A 22,024-nucleotide genomic window follows, 5' to 3' on the forward strand; every position below is an offset into this window, starting at 1 on the left:
CGTTTTTGGCCCCAAAAAAACGACCATGTATAGTAAGGCGTTTTTGGCCCCAAAAAAACGACCATGTATAGTAAGGCGTTTTTGGCCCCAAAAAAAACGACCATGTATAGTAAGGCATTTTAGCCAAAATAAACGACCATTTATAGTAAGGCATTTTTTTTACAACTTAAAACTACCATGTACAGTGAGGCGTTTTTAACTAAAAAAAGACGACCATGAGTGTGAGCGTGACGAGTTGTGCCGAGATGAGCATCAGAAAATGGATGGCCACCCATGTGTTTGAGATTACACAGGAAGGTCGAAACCGGAATTGAACCCCCGCACCTCTGCACTGCGACGCAGACGCACTAACCATTCGACTCCCAGGCAGGAAGATCTTTGTTGGCTGCAAAAGAACACGATTCTATAAATAGTTGTCTTTTTGCGCTGTAAAAGAACACCTGACTATCGATGGGTGTCTTTTTTGGCTGTAAAAAACGCCTTACTAAACTTAAAAAATACTTTACCAAAAAAAGCCTTACTATGCACGTGATTAAAAAAAAAAACGGTATTATATAGGGACAATGTAGATATATGACGACGTCATGCCTGGTCGTCGAATGGTTTGTTCGTCTGCGTTGCGACCTTGAAGAGTTCGAGTCTGTCTCTGGCCAACCTGTGTGTTCTCAAAAACATGCGTGGCCATCCATTTTCTGATCCTCTTTTCCGCACAACTCTTCGCGCTCACACTCACACCAAGGAACAATTCACACAATGCCTTTCTGTACGATACATGGTTGTCTTTTTTGGCTAAAAACGCCTTCCAATACATGTTTGCTTTTTGGGGGCCAAAAACACCTTACTATACATGGTCGATTTTGGGCTAAAAACACCTAACTGTACCTGATCGTTTTTTTTTTTCAGTAAAAAAACGCCTTACTATACATGGTCGGGGGTTTTTGGGGTAAAAAACGCCTTACTTTGCATGGTTGTTTTTTTTCGGCTAAAAACGCCTTACTATACATGGTTGTCTTTTTTTAGCTTAATTAAAACGCCTTCCTATTCATATTGTGTTTTTTTTGGCCAAAAACGCCTTACTATACGTGGTCGTTTTTTTCGGCTAAAAACACCTTACTATACATTGTCATTTTGGGGGGGTTAAAATCGACTTACAACACATGGTCGTCCTTTTTGGCGATAAAACTAGATGCACGTCCTTCGATCTTTAGGCTGTATATTCTATTCGTTTACCACTAGGTGGCACTAAAATCCACACATGCTACCTTTAAAATTAATGCAAGTTATTCTTAGCCACAAAGTCAGCACATTGAGTTTTAATGGCAAATATATGTTAAATTGGTCAATTGTTTTTCGTAATACCTTCAAAATAAACTCAAAGTTCTATATTTTTCGTCTTTTTTGAAAAGCACCAAATATGGATCAGTCCATCTCAGAACTTGTTTTCTCATGTCATTTTTTTTTTGTACTGAAACTCTTAGTGGGTTATTAGCATAACATTATCAAATACGGGCATTATTGCCATGACAGCGACGCTCATTGGATGTTAACGTTAAACAACGTGAATGTCCGACACAATCCATATCAATGCGTGGAATGCCTTATAAAAATGTATTTTCGTGCAATTGTTTGGGGACGCAAACTGCACCGATTTGGTTGAATGGCCCATATAAGCATGACATAGAATGACGGATTCCTCTGTTTGATACATTCAGATGTAGCTCATGGTAAACAATGCATTTACATCGTTATTTATAGCTTTGTGCAGGCTAAAATGAAGAGCAGATGCAGCTATGCGGTTGTTGGGTATGTGCGGGTCATCCCTCATTTTGAACCGACACGATTGATTTATGACCTCGTTAGACGCAATCAATGTGGAACAAGCTCGCTTGTCACCAAATAATTGACACTCGTTAAACTTCTATCTGAAGTTATGTCGTTTGGACGTAACCGATCTGACGCGCCCTCAGCTCTCTCAAACTCTTTGACGATGTCGTCCCTCTCGCGAGGCTTCGTTATATCAGGCAAGGTAGACTGACTTTGGAGCATTTTTCGGCTTGTCTCTGCCTCCAAACAAGCTATGAAAACAAAACCCACCCCTCTGTCTCTGCCTACAGGCGAGCTGTGTGTCAGCAGGAGACGTGTCTGTCTTGTCTGTGGGAGTGCTCCTGTCACAAGTACGACATGGCTGCAAACAAACAAAACAACTTGTAACATTGTGTAATATAAAACGAAGACGCTCCTGTTCTATTTGGCAAGACATTTGCACGTTCGGATTATTTTGTAGCCTTGTTACCTTGAAGTGTTCAGAAAATAATAAACGATCTTTTTCACTTGATACAAAATAAGCTGATAATCAACGCGATCGGCCCCGATTTCCAATCACGTGATGGGATCGGCACCCCATCCCCCCGCCTCTTTTGAAAATTAAAATTAATTTGCAATAGAAGAGAATCTGCCCATGGAAACTGGAGAGTTTCACTGGAAAAGACCTGCTGACAAAATCGCATCTCAATAAATAGGATCTATCCCATTCATTTTAGACACAATCATATAGGGGGGCAATATTGCCCCCCAAATGTCCGTTTTTCATACAGCCAATCAGCCACTTCAATTTCGAAACATCATTCGTCAGCATATAATCAAAATTAATCCTATTAATTACCTTTAGCCAAGATAAGGCCGGATAAACACTTTTGGACAATAGCACACTTTCAAAGATGGACTTACTTACATATGTCTGTTTTGCTTCTTAAAATATTTGTTTTCCATGACAAATTATAGTCCTTTGCGATGAAAATGCCGGAATTAACTGCAATCCCATTCATGGACTGTAGAGGGCAGTGATGCAAAGACAATAACATTTGACCACAGTTAGTTTGAGAATTCTGTTTGTACATTGTCTTGAAGAGCTAAGAAGAGACTTGAGTCTCGGCGTTCACAAAAAACAAGGTTGTATCATCTGCTAACTGACTCATCACGATTTTTTTTCATAATGGGGGCCATTCTATAAAATTAATATCATTTCGGCTACAATAATGAACAGAAGCGGTGAACGGCCTCAACCTTGACGTCTGCCTCTTTTAAATCTCAAACCTTGAGCAGGTGGCATTTACCTAAAGCTACACAGATATGAATAGCCTTGGAGAGCACAGTAATAAAGTGATTAATCTGTCAACAAGCCCAAAATGACTCACTTCTTAAAACGTATGGCTGCTAAACTAATCAAAAGCCTTATGAAAATCTAAAAAAGAATACAAATCCCTCCTCGTGAATCATACGTCGATATTGCACGAAGTCCAGTTCAAATCTAATATGATTATAATCTCCCCAGGAAGTCAGATTGGGATTTGGCGCCGCTTTGTGGTCTACGGTGGTAAGAACACAACATTTAACATTTTCGAATCGTCCCTTTCACGTTCCGAGGGAATCACAATATCCCATAACCGGTGAGGTATTTAGAGGTAACATTTTGGTCGTGTTTGAAATATTACAACCAACAAGGTTTAAAAAATGTAGTATTGAGAGATTAAAGACATCTTAATCAGATGATGATCCGGTAATGTTAAGATAAGATAAGATAAGATAAGATATCCTTTATTTGTCCCACACTGGGGAAATTTACAGCCTTCAGCAGCAAGATTGTGGGTAGAAAGAAGATATGATGTTGACAATATTTGTGCAGTAAGTAGAGTAATTGACAGTGATGACGTACTATACGGTGTATGAAACAACTGTTTGTATCCATCGCAATACATATTTACCTTCCGTATTTGTCTGTTCACAAGAATATAAGGGCACAGTTACTCTCTCAACACCACATATGCTGAAACCTGAGCGAAATTTAAGACATCAAAATAATTTCATGTAATTTTGCTAATGATATCACTTTTAAACAATGGGTGCGCATTGAGAGGAAGAATTGTTACGATTATTCAAATACAACATTGCACCCATGTTAATATGCATAATACTACCTCGCAAATCCTGTCGGTGAGAATAATTTTCCCTCTCTATTTGGGGCACCTGATTTGTAGCGCGCACACACTTGACTATTTGCATTTGTCGTGCCGCAATCTGCCAAATTCGGCACGTCAAATTTGAGCTTGGCCCGGTGAGACAGAATAGAATCAAATAAAGAAGAAGAATGTCAGACGTTAGTAGGGTACGTTTTGTTTTGGGTAAACGCCAGATTCCCCCGAGGTGCTCCGCTGATGAAATATGAATACAGATACACAACAGCGCTTGAATATTGATGTTGTTTGCTGCGGGCCTGAGTGGATGCTCTTTCCACATGCTCGGAGATGGCTTGAGCACACAATTTGAAACGCGACTTGTGAGAAGATGCAAAACCCTTTGCCAATAGGTAGTAAAATCGCAATGGACCAAAAATTGAAAAATGAGCCTTGGAGTCAGTTGCCCTCCTTACATCCGCGACCGCACACCATTTTATGCACTACCTGGAATTATTTTCGATACTGCACATAATGAAACTACATTGAAAACAAGTCTTGGCCACCTGGGGGCAGCATAAGGATACCTACAGAAGAGACGTCTCAACGCCTCAGGAGGCTGCAGTCGTCGTTCTCCGCCGGGGATAAAGAATATATGCATGTGATTATCATTTTATATTGCTTCGTGGTTTGTGTTCAAATATCTGTTGCTGAAAGGGCCGCTTTGCGCTGGCACCGGCCCACTCCTGGCTTGCAAAATGTTGATACGGGTACAAGCAAATAATTAATTTCATGATGGAGACATTGGCAGTGTCGCACTTTACATTGCTGCCTTTTCCTAGCATCTGAAAGCATTTGACTTTTGGAAGCAACAACACGCTGGCACGTCAGCTTGGCCAGGACGCCGACATCCAAGTGCAATGGGAGCTGCGCTCCTCTTGTCTCATTCGTAATTGAACGACATAGGATGGAGATCTCAGACATCATTTACGCCACAATCAAGTCTTATTTGCCCATCATTTTTGAGGAACAAAATGTGAGTCACACTCAGTCACGTCGAGAAACAAAAGCTCTTTTAATCCAGTGATATGCTCGAGCCTCAAGATGTCTCTGGTACCTGCGTAGTCGGCCTTGAGACCTGAGACCTGAAAGACCGATGTGTTGCCCACGCGGCGTTGGTCTTGAGTGACCACGGTTTCATTCCAACATACACGCAGAGACTCAAATGTGCAAAACCGGCCGTAAAAATCATGAAGAGCTGGAGTGATGAAGCAAAGCTGGCAGTACACGAATGTTTGGACCAATCTTTTATCAACTTTGTCAAAGAGGGGCCGCCTTCAGAGAAGCGGAGACACTCCACCCGGCCCTGAAGACATCTTGATCTAATGCTGCTTGTGGAGCCAGAAACTCATTGTCCTCGGCTTGTCGGGATGGTCTCCCTCCTGCCTGAAAAATCTGCACTGACCAGCTGGCTCCGGTCTTCCCGCAGATCTTCAACAGATCCTTGGAGCCGTGTGAGGTCCAATGCAGCACCATCATCTAAGTCTCCAAGAAACCTGCAACATCGGGACTAAACTACAACAGACCTGTCATTCTGACATCTCTGGTGAGGAAATCCTTAGAACTTATGGTGGTGCTGGACCACCTCCAGACCATCACTGGATGACACAGTCAAATTGGGGCGGCACTTCATCCTGGAGCACCTCGATGGTGTCGGGGATCAACACAAGGGTCCTGTTTGTGGACCCGGAACTCGTCTCCAAGCTTCTCTCGCTCAGTGTGTCTCCTGCCATCTGCCAATGGCGGGACCTGAAGCGGGAGGCCAACTTGAAACGGTGTCGCTACTTGATGATTCTCGGGCCTCGTTTGCACAGTTGTCAATGGGTGGTACGACAGCGCAGATGGTATCCCCCCTTGCATTACGGAAAGTCTTTCTCTACATATCTGTCATGTCTTTGTTGATCGAAGTTGCTTGATACGGCAATGCTAGTGCAGCTCATACGAACGGAGACAAACTCCTTGCGTGTTTTACAGACTTGGCCAAGAAAGACGATTCAGAATCTGATTGAGGTGCACCTGCAACATCTCCGCTGCCAGCATTTTAATTCTTCGAGCCACTTTGGCGTCACCTGCTCCCGCTTTAAACTCTAAATTTCCCGGGGTGCTTCATGGCCGCTCTCTCGGAAGGTCTCCCATCCGGATTGCGGCGGAGAGAAAAGAAGGCAGAACTCAAGAGGGTTCAAAAGATACGGGTATAATACGATTTTTTTTACTTTTTCATTTAAGAATTAGACGAACATGAAATGTGGAAAAAGTCACATGACCTTGGCAATGTTCCAGATGCGCATGTAGAAGGCCAGGCAAGGGAAAACAGCTTTGTTTAAATAGCGCATTTCCTACACAATGTGCTTCACGCAGTTACAAAACAACATTCAATGGCAGGATTTTAAATGTCAAGCATAAATAACATTTAACGGCAAATTAATTGAAGACTTCCATCCATTACCCGAGCCCCTTATCCCTTTGAGGTTTCGGACTTGATCTTTAGTCTTTGACCGTGTTCACTAATAGCAATCCTTTTTTTTTTTTTTTTTATTGCCAAAAAACAATGACCTCAGTTTTGTTTTGGTTACCTGAAGAAAACTTTGGTTCATCCAGTTATTAACTTGCTTTGGACAGTGACACAGCACCTTAATTGAACTGCGTATCATCTGCAAAGCCAAGAATGTCAACTTTGGCGGACTGAAGAATTTGACCCAAAGGTCGAAAATACAGGCTGAACAAAAAGGGTTCCAAGGACTGAACCTTGAGGGACACCACATGTCATGGCTGTTTGATCAGATTTCACAAAACAACTCCTTTCCTCCAAGTACGACCTGAACCATTTTAGGACCGTTTCGTTTCATCCTGTTGTTGAAATGTGAAGAGATCATGAAATCATCTTTTAGATAAGGTTTAGGAAAGCCTTAAAGGTGACGCAGTGGAGAGACAGTTATTGCAAGCCCCCCCCCTCCAAAAAACAAACCCTCTCCTAAAAGATAGCCCGTTTGTTTGGAAAGAATGTAATTAGGACAACAATATGGGCCCTTAATCCCAGCAGTGTGCAGATGGAGCGATAACACAGCTCAGTGTGTCCTCTGTCATCTTAAAAAGGTGTGCCGGAGCTGATAACAAGTGACAGACTGCACTAAATCACAAATGCCGCACTTGGCTGGCACGCTAAGAGCCCGAGATGATTACACACTACACCTGCACGACAACAATAAAGATATTACTCCGGCTATCCTTTTCACACAGACGGATCTCAAAAGTGACAAGTTGAAAATGAACTCGTATGAAAAAGGGGTTGGGGTAATTCGCCACAGTGTGGCGCTTCTCAGTCTCAGACAAACTAAAGTGGCTGGGTTTTTTTTTTTTGTCAAATAGTAAAACACATGCACGCAGCGTCACAAATGAAAAACAGTCCGCTTTTCCCCAGACGGCATCCTTTTGGCCCTAATGTGCCTGTTGCCACAGCAACAGCGCACCGTTCTCAAAGCGGAGGTGCACCGAACATGCGCACGGAGAGACAAACACACACCACCCGCCCCGCCGCAACCCGTCGTCAGTCTCGGCGCTTCCTCGTGCCTTCAGTCCCGTCTGGGATGTGCATGGCGGTTTTTCGAATGATGCGGTGACTGGAGACGGGGTGGGGACGGTCTCACCTCCTCAGTAACCTGCAGTAATATGTCGTTCTTCAAAGAGGATAAAGAATATATACAATATACAATACATATAGATATGAAGTATATAAATATCTGTCGCTTAAAGGATTACAAAATTGATGCTAGTGTCATTCGCACAGGTATAGCATGTTAGATTGTTTGTTAGCATTAAGCTAGCTGATGTACTTTGATTAAAAACATGTCAATGTCTTTGTTTAGCTTGAGCGTTAACTTCAACCAGGAGCGGCACTGAACATCTTGAAGCTTCTTTTTGGAATTACTGTCTGTCACACAAAGTATCTTTGCGAGACTCGTTTTATCGAATGACTTACTGGAGACAATAATAAACAAACTCCCGCAGGCGAGGGTGAAACTTCAACATGTCCATCACGGCGACAACAAAAGTCGAGGTTGTAACGGGGAGAAGGTCAGACCACTTACCGGCCGTGACGCTTCTTCCTCCAACTTCCCGTTCATCTTCCGCCTGAACGAGCGGCAAGCACGTCATTAGCCGCATGGCGGCCCGAGCGAGCTGCAAAAACGCCATCCCAGCCATCGTCGGGCGGCTGATCGATGGAGCCGCTCGTGCGACAGGCACGTTTGATTCATCCCGCCGGTGTTTAAGCAGATAACCCTGCAAGGCTGTGGAGGTGCGTCGTCATCCATCATCCGGCCGTGCGGGAATGTCCCGTCAGTCACGGGGTGGAACCATGACGTAATTAAACAGCTTTACTCCAAAAAACCCGGAATAAGGTCTGCTTTCTGACGTATATGTTAGTATTGAAAGGAAACAATTTATAAGTGAATAGGCGTATGTTTTTTTTCCCCCCTGACAAAAATGTTTTGTTTCTGCCAGAAGATGACAAATATTGTCATCTGCTCACTGCCAATCGAGAACGAAAGAGGTGGTTCTTTACTCGTCTTACGGCATAGAAATAAATGACACCGACACAGCCGCAGCGGGCTTCGTTATTTCAACTTTTATTTGTAAGTGGAGACATCAATTACAATTAGAGCTCTTGAATCACTTCCCTTTTTTTTTTTTTAAGTAGTGTTTTAGTTTTTTTTCAGTTGTGCTTCTTATCCAGTACAGGCTAAACGAGGGCAGACAAATGTAAACGTAAGATTTTTTGCGAGACATTTTGCATATGAAAGCGTAAACAAATATTTTGGTTGCTTGTAGATATACATTTCTATATAGAGATTAAAAAAAAAAAAAAAAAAAGAACACATATGACTGTCACTGACCAGTAGATGGCGTAACCCGAGAAGCAAACAATTTCTTTTGATGACCTGGCGTGCGGAGGTTGGCGAGGATGAGCCGGAGTTCGGGTTGACGCGGCGGCGGCGGCGAGAGCCGATCGGACTGACGGGGTAGAAAGCGGGCGGGGCCACGGGTGTTTGAATTTACCACCGGCGCAAAGTGATCACCTCCACACAGCTTAACGTATCGGGTCGACAGATTTGCCAAGCGTTCAAGTGCTCGTGTTTGGCAACAAAAGAACGCTTCCGTGTTTGTCAAGATGTCGTCTCATTTCGGAGCCGTTTTTTTTTTTTTTTTTTTAAACTTCTGGAGGTGCAGCATGGTGGGTGCCGCTTGGAAATTTGCTTGCACACACACAATTAGGCTAATTTATGCCAGGGCACACGAAGAATCGGAGCCGCGCCACTGCTGCCGGGGCTCTCTTATTAGTCCGGCTAATTTCACATCACTTGACAGAGTATTAATGAAGAAATTAATCAGTGGAGCTTCATGGGGGGACGGGGGGGGGAACACAGCTGGGACTGCCTCACGTCAACGCATCGTCTCGTTCGCGCCTCGCGAAGCCTTTACTCCGACGTGATGTGGAGTAACGACCGCTCGCTGATATTACTGATACAGTAACACGACTTCCGCCGTAACGCCAAACTGGAATATCACCACCGCCCCCGACCCCCCGCAAAAATTAGTTTTGACTTCCCGACTGGCTCACACATTCCCAGAATGCACTTGACATGAAAGCATAATCATTAAAAATTACCACCCTGGCGCCTTCACACTCGTCCTGCGAACTTTCCAAGATTGACGTGAAGGGAATGAGTCGAGCCGATGACACGAAGCGACGCCTACTCGAGGCGTGTTATCGGAGCACGTCGTCGCAACGCTACCTTAAGTTAGCGTTGCGCGTGTTTCCGTTCGTTTAACGCTGGGACGACCATTATTATGAAATTATTCGACGCGCCACTTTGACAGCTGGCGCTCTGACAATCCTCGACGAAAATGATTAAGATTTGCGGCGCCAGTGTCTCATAAAGTTGACTAAAATTCTGTTGTGATCTTTGAACGTAAATCAAGTCATAAAAAGGAATGAGAAACGGTCGGCGGAGCGCCAAATGTCCCGTGCGGCGGCCACACTGCATGCGGCTCAGCTGCTACCAAATATATTCGTTCGGTGCCAAAGGAAAGGAGACGCGGCTCGCCAAAGACGTGACTGCACTTCACTTCGAAGAAGAGGAAGAAAATCGGAAGTAAGGCACACAAAACAACTCCAGCGCACCCCGCAATTCTTTTTTTTTCGTGGGGGAATGATGTCAACAAGCACCAGAGAAGCATTCATGTTTTGATTTCGACTGCCTGGCATGTACTGCCAACAATGTCATGACTATCACATCTATTTTAGCACACGCTACACGGCTCCTTTTTTTTTTTTTTTTTAAACTCGGACTCGCTCTGTGTCAGCCGAGCAATTCATCCTCAGACCCGGAAATATTGTTGAAGCGGATGTAATGCCTCCTCTCCTTCAGAAGATTTTTTTTTTTTTAAATAGATTACGGTGACCAGCAGCTTTCCTCAATGCAGCCGCCGCGCCGCCGTTTGTGGTGGAAACCAGGCCGTGCTGACCATGGGAACGAAATATGCACAGAATGAGGAAAAGTCAAGAGGCCGGGAGCATCGTCAAGCTATCTACGCAGAGTAATACCACATTAAAGTTTGAAAAGTGTCCAAAATGACGGCTCTGGTAGTCCTACTGTTCAGGCCAGCGATGGAATGTAGCTCAAGCGAAACTAGTCCACGTCCTGGACAAAGACTAAATAATCACTATTTCACATTGGCATATGTTATTGTGCGTTTCTATTCTACCTCCTTGCTATGTGTAGATGCCTCCCCCAAAAATAAAGCCCACCCCCCACCCCCCCATGCACCTCACTTGCAGCAAACTATACAGAAGGCCCTGCCCACCCACCGACTCTCCGCCCTCTCACTTTACTCCTCGATCTCCAGGATCAGGTCGTCGCCCTCCAGGGAGGAGTCGGTCACGGCGTGCACTGCCTTGATGGTGCCCGACAGCGGCGAGTTGACCACGGTTTCCATTTTCATGGCGGAGAGGACGCACAGGGGCTGACCCTTTTCCACCTGCGAAGGGCGTCAGAATTGGAAAAAAAAAATAAATTACTTGCACTTTGTACTTTAGTAGAATTACAGATGCTTTTGTATAAAAAAAAAAAAAAAGTCCCGACTTAACACCTTGACTTCAGTGTAAGTAAAAAAAAAAAAAAAAAATTGGCTAAAAGTATAAAACTAAAAATGTATTTTCACTCTCATTAACCACCGCCCTCCCATAAGTGAAACCTTGATTTTCAATCTTCGAGCTAAAATACACTCAGCTGTGATTGCCGTGGTAACAGTGAGCGGTGTTTTGTGATATGGGCATTATGTGCGGGGACACACACACACACACACACACACACACACACACACACACACACACACACACACACACACACACACACACACAAAATTGCTTTGTGAAATAGTTCTCCATTGTGTAATGGCGTGACATGTCAATCATTGGTCATTGTGCTGCCGGTGTGTGACTGTGTGGGAAGAACAAAGTCACATTTCACCGTTGAGTGGCGCCAGTTTGGAATCGGGGAGAAGCGTTTGTCAAGGAAAAGACGGGACTTGGCGCTTTCACAACGTTCACTACTTTTCCGTAACCGGTTTAAGTGGAGGGAACCCTGTTGTTTGAGCCACCAAAACTTAACCTGGACCATGCGGAGTGATTGTGACTGCTAACTGTTCAACGTAATTTTCCTGCTAGCATAAACATTTGCCAGCCAATGTTCCCTCTCATTTATTTGTTCTTGAAGTTCACACCAGATGGAAGTTCTTGAATTTTCATGTCGCGGGTGTGGAGAGTCAAAAAGTCAATTTGAGTGTGTCCGTGAATAAGGGTGGTTTCTGTCGCTTAGCTTTAGCAACATTAGCATGAGAGTGGAAGAACTTTGAGCCTTTCATTCAATTCAAAGGTATAGCGGAGATACCTGAAAAATCAACTTCAGCATAGTCAGAAATGACTTTGTGTGTGACAAGCGCTGACCTTGTCGCCCACTTCCACTTTGACCTCCAGCACTTTTCCGGGCATGGGCGCGCCCACCTGACCCTTGATGGACTTCTGAGCCTTGGGATGGAACTTCATCTCCTGGAAGGAGCAGATTTCAGGCATCCGTCATTGGTACAAGTGTGCGTACAGGTGTGAGGAGAAATAGAACGTCGTCATCATCGCAAAGCTCCCTCGCCATGAATACGCGTGCGTCCTCGTTGTTGACTTGGTGCGATTCATCCTCCTTTCGATCATTCATCCATCCAACACAGCTCTCCTCTCATTCTGTTTTCGGCGCATTCCATCACGTCGTACCTTCATGGCCACCGTGTCTTTCACCAGCACGGATCTGAGCTGCCCGTTGAGCTCGAAGAAGACTTCCCTCTGGCCGGCCTTGTTCAGGTCACCCAGGGCCAGCGCCTTAATGTGCAGGATCTTGCCCCTCTCCAGCTCCACCTGCGGGCCGGGGGCCAAAAATTAAAACATCGCCGGACAGAAGAACTTGGGGAAAAAAAAAATGCTCTAACTTGACATGGCCGCGCCAATCTCATCCCATCGGTGTTGCTGGGATGCCTTGCCTGCCGCGGCTCATCAAACCGACAGACCAATTAAAGCGCAACGTGTCACTCACGGAAGCCGTCACACTGGCATCAACTCGCGCGAGAGGCTGCGGCTTGAGCAGCCCCCCTCATTGTTATTCTGCGTTTGTGAGGCGCCAAATGAAACCTCTCATTTGATTGCTTTTCTTTTCGACACAGTCAAGTGCAACGTGCAAAGCAGCCGGCCTGTAATTTCTCTTCCTTGCTTAAACAATCAAGTAGCGCGCCATAATGTTCATAAGATCCTTTTAGTGTGTGTCGAGCCTCCTCCGGCGCAAAGCTAACGACACGTTAAGCTCTCATGGCGTCTCCGACGCAAAACGGGTTTCACACTAGACTCGAGGCGACTTTATTAATAACGCGTCCTGGAATGAGATCACATGCGTGCGTTTGTGTGTGTGTGTTGGTGTCAGCAACTATGTGATGTGACAGCACGTGTATGTTGGAGTCCGTTTTGGTGCAAATCTAAGTTTACATTCCTGTCACACACAATTAAAAAGAGACTGAATCACCAGCACAAGGCGGCCAAGGCGAGGTTTTTATTAGCCCCGTGTGTGGGTGAGTGACAGCAGTGTGCGTGCATGGCGTGCGCCCCAGACGCCGCCTTAAACGCTTTTTGATAAGATTCGCAAAGGACTGGAAATGAAGTGTGAGACGACGCCAGAAGGTTCCATGGCTGTCTACTTTTCCGACATGTCAACAAAATGAGGATTTGCAAACTAGCACTCATTAAGACACGGTCGATTCAATTCATTCTTTAAAGAGAAAACCATGTGAAGTGAATTCAGAGATTTGGCAGCCAGCGTGTGGACAGGGGCTGGCGTGGCCACTTTAGAGTGCCTCATTGTTGGCAGCGAATGTGCGCAAGCCAAGGTGAGAAAAAACCAAAAGTACCAGGGTGTGGGGGATTCCTAAAAAAGTCAGATTTGACAGCCTGCGCGTGAACTGGGGCATAGGGGAGGCATGGCCGCTTTCGAGCACCTCGTTGGCAACGATTGTGCGTAAGTCACGGAGAGAAAAACAAAAGCACCAGGGGCACGGGATACCGAAATAAAAAGTCTGATTTGACAACCAACGCGTAAATTGGGACATCAGGCAGGCGTGGCCGCTTTAGAGCGCCTCATTGTTCCGGGATGGGAAATCCCATTGAGCTGTACTCGCATCCACAGCATACAATATTATGATCACAATATCAACCAATCGTGATTATTACCTTGAACATTTTTTTTTTAATATATAATCTTTATACTGGCTCACTTTGGATGCCCCCCCCAAATGCCAACAAAGTCACAAGACACCAAGACAAGTATATGATTTGTTCTTCGGCAGGAGGACTGAGTGCCCTTTCTTTGCAGTGCCATTTGTCTCTTTCACAAGCCATAAAGCAACGCTTGTGAAAATGCAAAAAGTTGTCACTTTCTGATGCGCTTTCAGTCTGTCTCTCGCTACTCACCGCCGCCAATAGGATGCGATCCGGTGGGAATGTCCATTGTCACAAGAACAAAAAAGCTTCTTGTTTTCCGCAGGAGATGCAAGACTGATGGGGTAGCGCAAACGACCTTATCAAGAAAGCGTGGAAAACAAATCATAAAATCCCTGTGAATGTTTGAGTGGCATGTTAGCGGTTTGCAGTTTGGGTCAATAGCATATCTGAGCGATCGATGCAACTGTTGAATCTTTGATAACGCAGCAGCGGTGAAGTGCTGCTCCTCGGGTCCCGGGCAATATAAAAATCAATTAACACCAACCCGGAGCCTTTCTGCTGCCGTCAAATGAAACACGCTTGCCCTTGGCCGCGCACGAAAACTTGGCGTGCGCGCGCCTAACCCGTAATGAGAATCCTGATATTGTCGAAAAAGCAGAAATTATTCATCGAGGCGGATGTGAATGTGTTCATTTCACCTATGAGGACTAAATATTGTAGCAAGTGCAAAAAGGCAATGAAAGATGGATGATTGCCTGACTGGAATGAAGACACGAACTACTTTGGTAATATGAGGGGTGGTGGGGAAAGAAAAGAAAAGTCCCCTTTCTTCTTCCTCTACTCCAGCTGCCGCGGAGAGCCGGTTGCTTGTTGATGAAAGGCACTTGAGCGGCTCCACAGTCAATCGAGCTCGACGCAGGAAAAGTATGCGACGCTCTCTCTGGCCGGTCATTTATCGCCACACTCACGCTTGTCAAACGACTCATGAACCTCTCGTTACAAATAAAGAACAAATAATACCGGTCACTTCCGGTCTGCCTCAAACGTTACCTCAAACTCCTCGGCGATCTTTGGTCCATCCAGGAAGAGCCTGGTGCTCAGACAGTCCACTGGGCCAAAGTTAGCTGCAGCGGAGAATGAAGAAGAGTGAATAGATTGCATACAGCATGTGCGTGCATCAACCTGTGTGTGGGTGTGTATACATACCCATACCCACATCCACACCCACACTTCTCTCTCTCTCTCTCTCTCTCTCTCTCTCTCTCTCTCTCTCTCTCTTATTATGGTTTTGAATCCCTGGGATTAACAGGGAAAAAAAGTTGCTCCTCAAATGAAGTCATCGATGAGCAAAGATAGCTCAAAGATAGCTAGCTAGCCAGCTGGCTACTTAGCTGGCTACCTAGCTGGCTAGCTAGTTGGCTAGCTAGTTGGCTAGGTAGCTGGCTAGCTAGGTAGCTGGCTAGCTAGATAGATAGATTGAGTGACAGATACACATATATAAGGCTACATAAATTTACATATTTCTTTGAGGTGCAAGTTTGCTAATCAATGACTTCTTTTGAGGAGCAACATTTTATCCCTCTGTTAATCCCCGGGACCTGAACTATCATGATATTTTGAGAGAGGGAGAGATGGAGGAAGGGATGGACGGAGAAAGAAAGCGAGTGGGAGGGAGGGAAGCAGGGAGAGAGAATATTTTTGCTGATTTTCAGCCTCTTAGAGCAAATTGGCCCATGATTTGTTTTGTAGTATCCGTAATGATATGGGTGTCTCGAGTTAGCATATACTATACTTATCCTTTCAATTGCTGACTTTAAGGCAGACAACGAGAATGTGACGCTGTCCACGCATGATCCCAACCCACCGGTGAAGTCCTTGAATTCCTGGAACACCTTGGGGTACATGGCCGCCGACATGACGTCTTCAGGAGTGATGTCTTCGCCGTACGACGCTCGTAGCCCGTCCTCCAGCGACTTGAAGTCCATCGGCGGCAGGGAGGCACCGGGGCGGCCCTCCACGCGAGGGAGGGACTTGAGTACCTGCACAAAGAAGAGGAGTCGTTTTCCATTAAGTTTGAAAGAGGGCTGAGATGTGTGACGGCCAAAGGAAAGTCCTCGTGGGACTCGCGAGAGTTGGTGAAGTGCTAAGAGCTGGCCGGGTTCACAGCGTACTTCTCGCCTTTCCATAAAAGCTTTAACCTGCCTTTGACTTCAGAAGAGAGAGACCATCTTAAAATTTCAAAAATTGCCCCAAATTGCATGTTGCCCAAAAATACGTCAGCACACGCATTGCGGGCCTTGGCGCCAAGCTTTTAGTCACTCTACTTCAGTGGTTTGGCGGCAGCCGAGTCAATACGCGCGTCATGGCGACACTTCAAAGATGGCCGTGTCATTGAAGTCCCCGCTCATTATTGACGCCGCGTCCTCGGGAGCAAATGAAGACAAAGGCTGTTTGCTCGCTCGCTTACAATTATTAAACAGCACACTTCCATGCTCATTGTCAATGAGTTCATTCTTGGCTCTGGGCTAAAAGATGTAAATGCAGGAGAGGAACGCCATGGGTCACTTTCCCACACGGATTTTCATGGAAAACAAAATGCTGGACGGATGGCCTGTGATGGAATCCGCAAATGACCGCTCGCAAACTATTTTTGGCGTCATCAAAGAAACATGACAACGCTCCGTGCTTGGTGTGCACAAAATGCCCACAGCAGAGCGGATGATGTCACCCTGATGCGTGTGCAGCAGCAAACCAGAAATGCTTACTGACATCGACGCATTTTCGTGGAAGTTTACAGTAGGGCTCTAATTGTTCAAAATAAGCGCTTTTAAAATTGGCAAGAATTCATTTTTTTTCTTGAACGCATTACAACGTACGCAGGAGATGCTGTAATCTACGGCTCACTTGCCGACACTCACACGCAGACTCACTAACCACCCCAACAGGCCCCGCCTCTTAAAGGCACACGCAAGTACACAGACACAACAATACGTGCAGTAATTTTTTTATCCAAACATTTTAAGTGTGAAAATACATGCGTGCGTGTCGTGTGTTACCTTGGTTCTAAAGGGCTCCGGGAATCCTCCGTGAGGTATCCCAACATAGCCCTGCAGGAACTCCACCACCGACAGCGGGAAGGACAACTCGTCGGCCCTCTCCTCCACCTCGGCGCGGCTCAGGTTGTTCTGGACCATGAACTGGGCCAGGTCCCCCACGATCTTAGAGGACGGCGTCACCTGAAGGATGCGCCCGACAGTTGAGTGCCACGCGGAACACCCGCGGCGACCTCTCAGCAAGCAAAACATTCACCAACGTCACATGTTGCCTGTTGATTATTTATGACGGCGGATCATGATGTGAAATGGAGCGCTCATTTGCATAACGGCGATGAGCAGAGTTCCCGAGGACAACCTACGACAATGATAGACGTTTCAGTGGCAACCCTGCTGACGACAACCAGTAAATACCTGGAGTTGATTTTTTGTTTTGTTCAAAGAACGCCTGTTTAAAGGAATGCTCGAGGGATTGGGAGCGGCAGCTAAAATCTTCCGAGTGGCCATTACACGAGTCCCGGAAGTTAAAAAAATAAATAAATAAATAAAACGAAACCAAACTCAACCAAAAGTAGTCTGTGGCGTGACTGTGCATCCCAAGTCTCACTTTATCCAATGTTATCAGCATTTCCTCAGGCCAATCTTTGCTTATTTATTGCAAAGTAAAAGGGCCATTGCCTTTTGTTTTCTCATGCGTCTTCAAGAATCATGACTTTCTCTCGCTCTGCTTACCAGCAGCATTTGTCATCGCACTAAAACACTCCTTTTCCTCGCTTCGAGACCTATTTCTTTCAATGTTGCAATCTTTTGAAGTAATAATCCATAACATACTATCTCTCTCTCTCTCTCTCTCTCTCTCTCTCTCTCTCTCTCTCTCTCTATATATAAATTTGTGTGTGTGTGTGTGTGTGTGTGTGTGTGTGTGTGTGTGTATATATATATATACCCATCCATCCCCATCCTCAGGTACATACGCATACACTCCCTCATACACACTGATGTTATTGCACACTTTCACCTCTGCTAGGTGCTTCTGTTAATACCTCCATGCATCCTCTCCCTCCTCCTAAAACCCGTCTTGAGGGTTGTCTTCATCTTTCTCACTCCTCTGTGTGTGTGTGTGTGTGTGTGTGTGTGTGTGTGTGTGTGTGTGTGTGTGTGTGTGTGTGTGTGAGAGCGGGCATATAAACAACTCTCTCGCTTTTACAGTGTCAAGGGAGCCAGGCAGGCAAAGCGGCAGCGGTGAAGAATGGTACCTGTCACCAGAGGAGGAGACAGCAGACAGAAGCGATAACGAGACACAGGGAGAGCGAGGCGAAGTGGGGGAAACGACGCGAAGATTAGAGATACGAGCCAGGAGTCTAATCAAAATGAGGCAGAGATAGACGTGTGAGTTGAGACCAAATGGAGGCGGCGTGCAAGCGGTAGGGGATGATGGAGTGAAGCAAAAAAAAAAAAAAAAGGTGAAGACTGACAGCGGCCTTGCATGTGCAGTCCTGCAGTCGGTGGCAGAGTGTTCGACCTGAAAACGTCTGGCGGTGTGTGTGCACGCAGCCTCTCATTACACAAGCAACCCGATAGAGAGGCAGCGAGAGCTAAAACAGACAAATATGTGCACAACTCGTCGCTCTACTGCGAGGCACTTCACGGAGTGAGGAGGAAGACGCAAAATTTGAAAGAAGACGGGTCTCAACATTTGGCAATTGAAACTGGAGGCAATTTAAGGACTAAAAAAAGTTCAGTCATTGCACAGATGTATCGTCACGTACAACTTCCTGGTTTCAATATCAAGCTCGTTAGTAAATTTACTCAAACAGTGGTGAGATAAGACACACGGCGCAGTGTAATGCTAACAATGCTATTTCGTTAGCCCGTCTATTGGGTTTGCCATTATGTGTTCGCATTAAGCTGGTAAACTTAAAAGCCAAGTTATATTTGTCGGGCGCACAAAGCTGAAATGAAATCTTATCTTCATCTAAGCGTGTACTCTAAGAAAGCTTGCCACCACACGGCAAAACAGAAAAGTTAGCTTGAGGTGAGGAAAAAAAAGCAACACCGAAGGAGGGAGGATATTGTTGTCACATTCACTCGGCAAGTTCATTTTTGTGTGACTTGCGGGAAGGAAGGCAACACGTAATTGTGACTGTGTGATGTTGGGCGCGTTTCATCTCCACATCTCACCTTAATGAGGTCTCCGAGTAGCTTGTTGGCTTCGGTGTAGGCCTTCTTCACCTCCTTGAACTTATTCCCCAGGCCCATACTGTGCGCCTGCAGTCACACAACAACGACAACAGCGTGACGATTACTCGGAAATTCTGGGTCAACTTCTAATGCTTGTCGCCGACTTTCAAGGACTGGCCACAATATTAGGAACACACCCTACTTTATTTATTACTTTTTTTTAATGGATTTTCACAGGATGCACACAAGTCCGAATTGTAGTGTCGTAACACGACGCCCAGGGGGTCACTAAAGGCAACAAAAAAAAAATGTCTACACTGTCCCATAGCCAGGAAAATAATCAACTACAGCGCAAAGTGTATTTGGAGTCATGACGTGGTGGGGCTGTGCAGAGAGCTGAAAGTGTGTTTTATAATGCAGGGGTCTCAATCTTAGTACCACCATCAAAGCAACATTAAAATCCAGAAATATAGTCGTCATCAAAAATGTCATGATTTAAAATCCATTATCATAAGATACTGTAAAATTATGCACGCTTAAAAAAAAAAAAAAAATGGTGCTTAAAATTTTTATAAATGACCTAAAAAAAAATAAACTGTTTTACACACAGCAGTTAAATAAAAAAACTGTGCCAAAATAAGTGTCCCAAAACATCAAATTTTGTAAAAAGTGAAACACAACTGAAGGTGGTGATTCTTCGGCCTACCTCTAGAGGGAGCCACTGAAGCACAAGTACATTTGGAGAATTACTATTCTAATGCTTGTCTGACCTTCTGAGGTGACAATGCTCACTATGACGACGAGCGCACCCCCAAATACTGTTCAAACCGAGCCCTGTCATGTTGGTAAAGGCAGCGTTCCTCCCCGTATCGGATCACATTCGATTGTGCGGGCGTGGTGAGAAACAACTGCTCTGAAGAGGGCAAACACGTTTTCTCTTGTTTGTGTGACACATCAGCATGGCTGCTGGTGGAAAAGCCGCTCTATTATTAGACTGGCACGGCTGGGCCCGCAGGCGTACAGTGGGGCTTGTGTTGACATCGGCTCAATTTCACAGGTCGGCCGTGAGACTAAAACGCCATTTCGCTTCATTGCGCCTAGAAAAGAAAAATGGGGCAAGGTGGGGGTAGGGTGTCTATGGGGGGGCAGATGGGGACTGGACGAGAATAGCCGCGGGGCACCTGGAAGTGGAGGTTGGTGTACTGCCCTCCGGGTATCTCGTTCTCGTAGACGTCGGCGTTGCCGGACTTCATGGTGGCCGTGCAGTCGAACGGAGCGTAGAGGCCTCGAGCCACTTCCCAGTACTCGCTGTAGTCAAACACCTTCTCCAGAGCGATACCTGCAACCGCAAACCAGCTTGAAATACGTTTCCAGAAGGCAAACAGCAATGTGGTTTTGCCACTTATTAGCATTATTATTGATGTTGACTTGGGGCGGACTTTTCCAGCCTCGTGTCTGAAAGCTTAATGGCGCCTGAAATGTTCAATGACGGAGCAGGAGGTAGAAGTCGGCGCCGCTGTTTATTTGTGTCTGCTTGGTTCGACTCCTCCGCGCATCCATCACGGCGCCGACGCGGTACCTTTGACGCGGGCCACGCACATCAGTCACAGCGGTGTCGATAGAAACGCGACTCGAAAGAGCACACCACGGAATGAACACATGCACACGCACAGAGCTTCCACACATTTTTGTGGAGCAAACCGCCGAAGGAGAGCCAAAGTTTAAAACAAAACGTCAGGGGCATGTGAACACAAGTATTTTTTATAACATCGTAATCAAATGCCTTTTGGGCTGCTATCCACAACCAAACTCGATCGAAAGGACACTGAGAGGACTTTTGGAAAACTCAGAGTGCATTGTGCAGTATGTAGTGCAATATTCATACGTATATATTCTTTATCCTCAGCAATGAACAAGTAATATTACTGTGGCTCACTGAGGAAAAAAAAAAAAAAAAAAAGCCTGCCTCCATGTATTTCCATATGTCTTCATTATAGTGCCCCCCCAGTGGCCATGGTGCATTCGCCAGAAGGAGCAGCACAATGACCATCGCATAGAAGCAAAAAAAAAAAAATTTTTTTTTAAATTATCACCAAATCTGTTTAATTTTGTACATTCTATTTAATGGCGTCATTAATGTGTGCTTTTTTTTTTAAGAGAATGATGAAGTGGTACTTTCACAAATAACACTTCTATTAACAACTTCCATTTTTCAAAGGCTGGAAAAGAGATTCATTTTAATGTTATGAGAAAATTTAGCATAATATTATGATATTTAAGTCAACATTTAACAAGATACAAATTCCTCCTTGTAATACAACAGTTTTTATTCTGGACCGGATGCTTTTAATCTCTACAAAAAAAAAAAGAAAGACTAAAAGAAAAAAAGGGCGGGTGTATGCACTGCTTTCCATAATAATTGGCCCCGCGGGTTAAAATGTGTTAAAAGTGAACTGCTAAAAATGAATTCAAGTTTTATTTCAGAAGCATACTCCCTGAGTGACAATTTTAGGTTCACCACAGACACAAAATTTCAGTCCCCAGACCCCACCCCATTGAAAACATGCAAAAGGGGCTCAAAAAATGTGCAAAGAGGAATGGTCCAAAATCCCTCTTGTGCAGTCTTCCATCTTGCAAAATATTAAAGGAGAAGCAGCCGAAAATAGCCGTACGTGTTGTTGTGTGTGCAGATGTGCCACGTGCGCTCTTGACGGCGCATCCTCAAATGGCTGCGCTCTCCTGGCAGCTGTTATTAACAAAATCAAAGGAAGAGCAACAAACGGAGGCGTTGCCAAAAAAAAAAAAAAAAATAATAATGTCAGCCCCCCCAAGTGTGCCAGTGATTGAATGAGGAGACAAATGGATTAACAGTCACTTATCACCACAAACAAATAGTGATGGTAGTGCTTGCCAAAGAGGTGGAACGTCAAATGTGTATGGAAAGTGCTTTTAATTGCTATGCCACTGAG

At 45.2% G+C, this 22,024-nt stretch overlaps 1 protein-coding gene across 1 annotated transcript in view; it reads right to left on the reverse strand.

The window, feature by feature from the left end:
- Positions 1–8,700: 8,700 nt before the first annotated feature.
- LOC109515072 (pyruvate carboxylase, mitochondrial) overlaps positions 8,701–22,024 on the reverse strand; it is a 134,926-nt gene continuing 121,602 nt past the window's right edge. Inside the window, 8 exon segments of the mRNA XM_019868643.1 lie at positions 8,701–11,048; positions 12,016–12,117; positions 12,334–12,474; positions 14,872–14,945; positions 15,686–15,860; positions 16,878–17,057; positions 19,056–19,142; positions 20,237–20,394. Of these exon segments, the coding sequence (XP_019724202.1) occupies positions 10,899–11,048; positions 12,016–12,117; positions 12,334–12,474; positions 14,872–14,945; positions 15,686–15,860; positions 16,878–17,057; positions 19,056–19,142; positions 20,237–20,394 (1,067 nt within the window). The 3' untranslated portion in view covers positions 8,701–10,898.

Source organism: Hippocampus comes, unplaced genomic scaffold (genome assembly GCF_001891065.2).
Source record: "Hippocampus comes isolate QL1 unplaced genomic scaffold, H_comes_QL1_v1.1 scaffold382, whole genome shotgun sequence".
NCBI classification, from domain to species: Eukaryota; Metazoa; Chordata; class Actinopteri; order Syngnathiformes; family Syngnathidae; genus Hippocampus; species Hippocampus comes.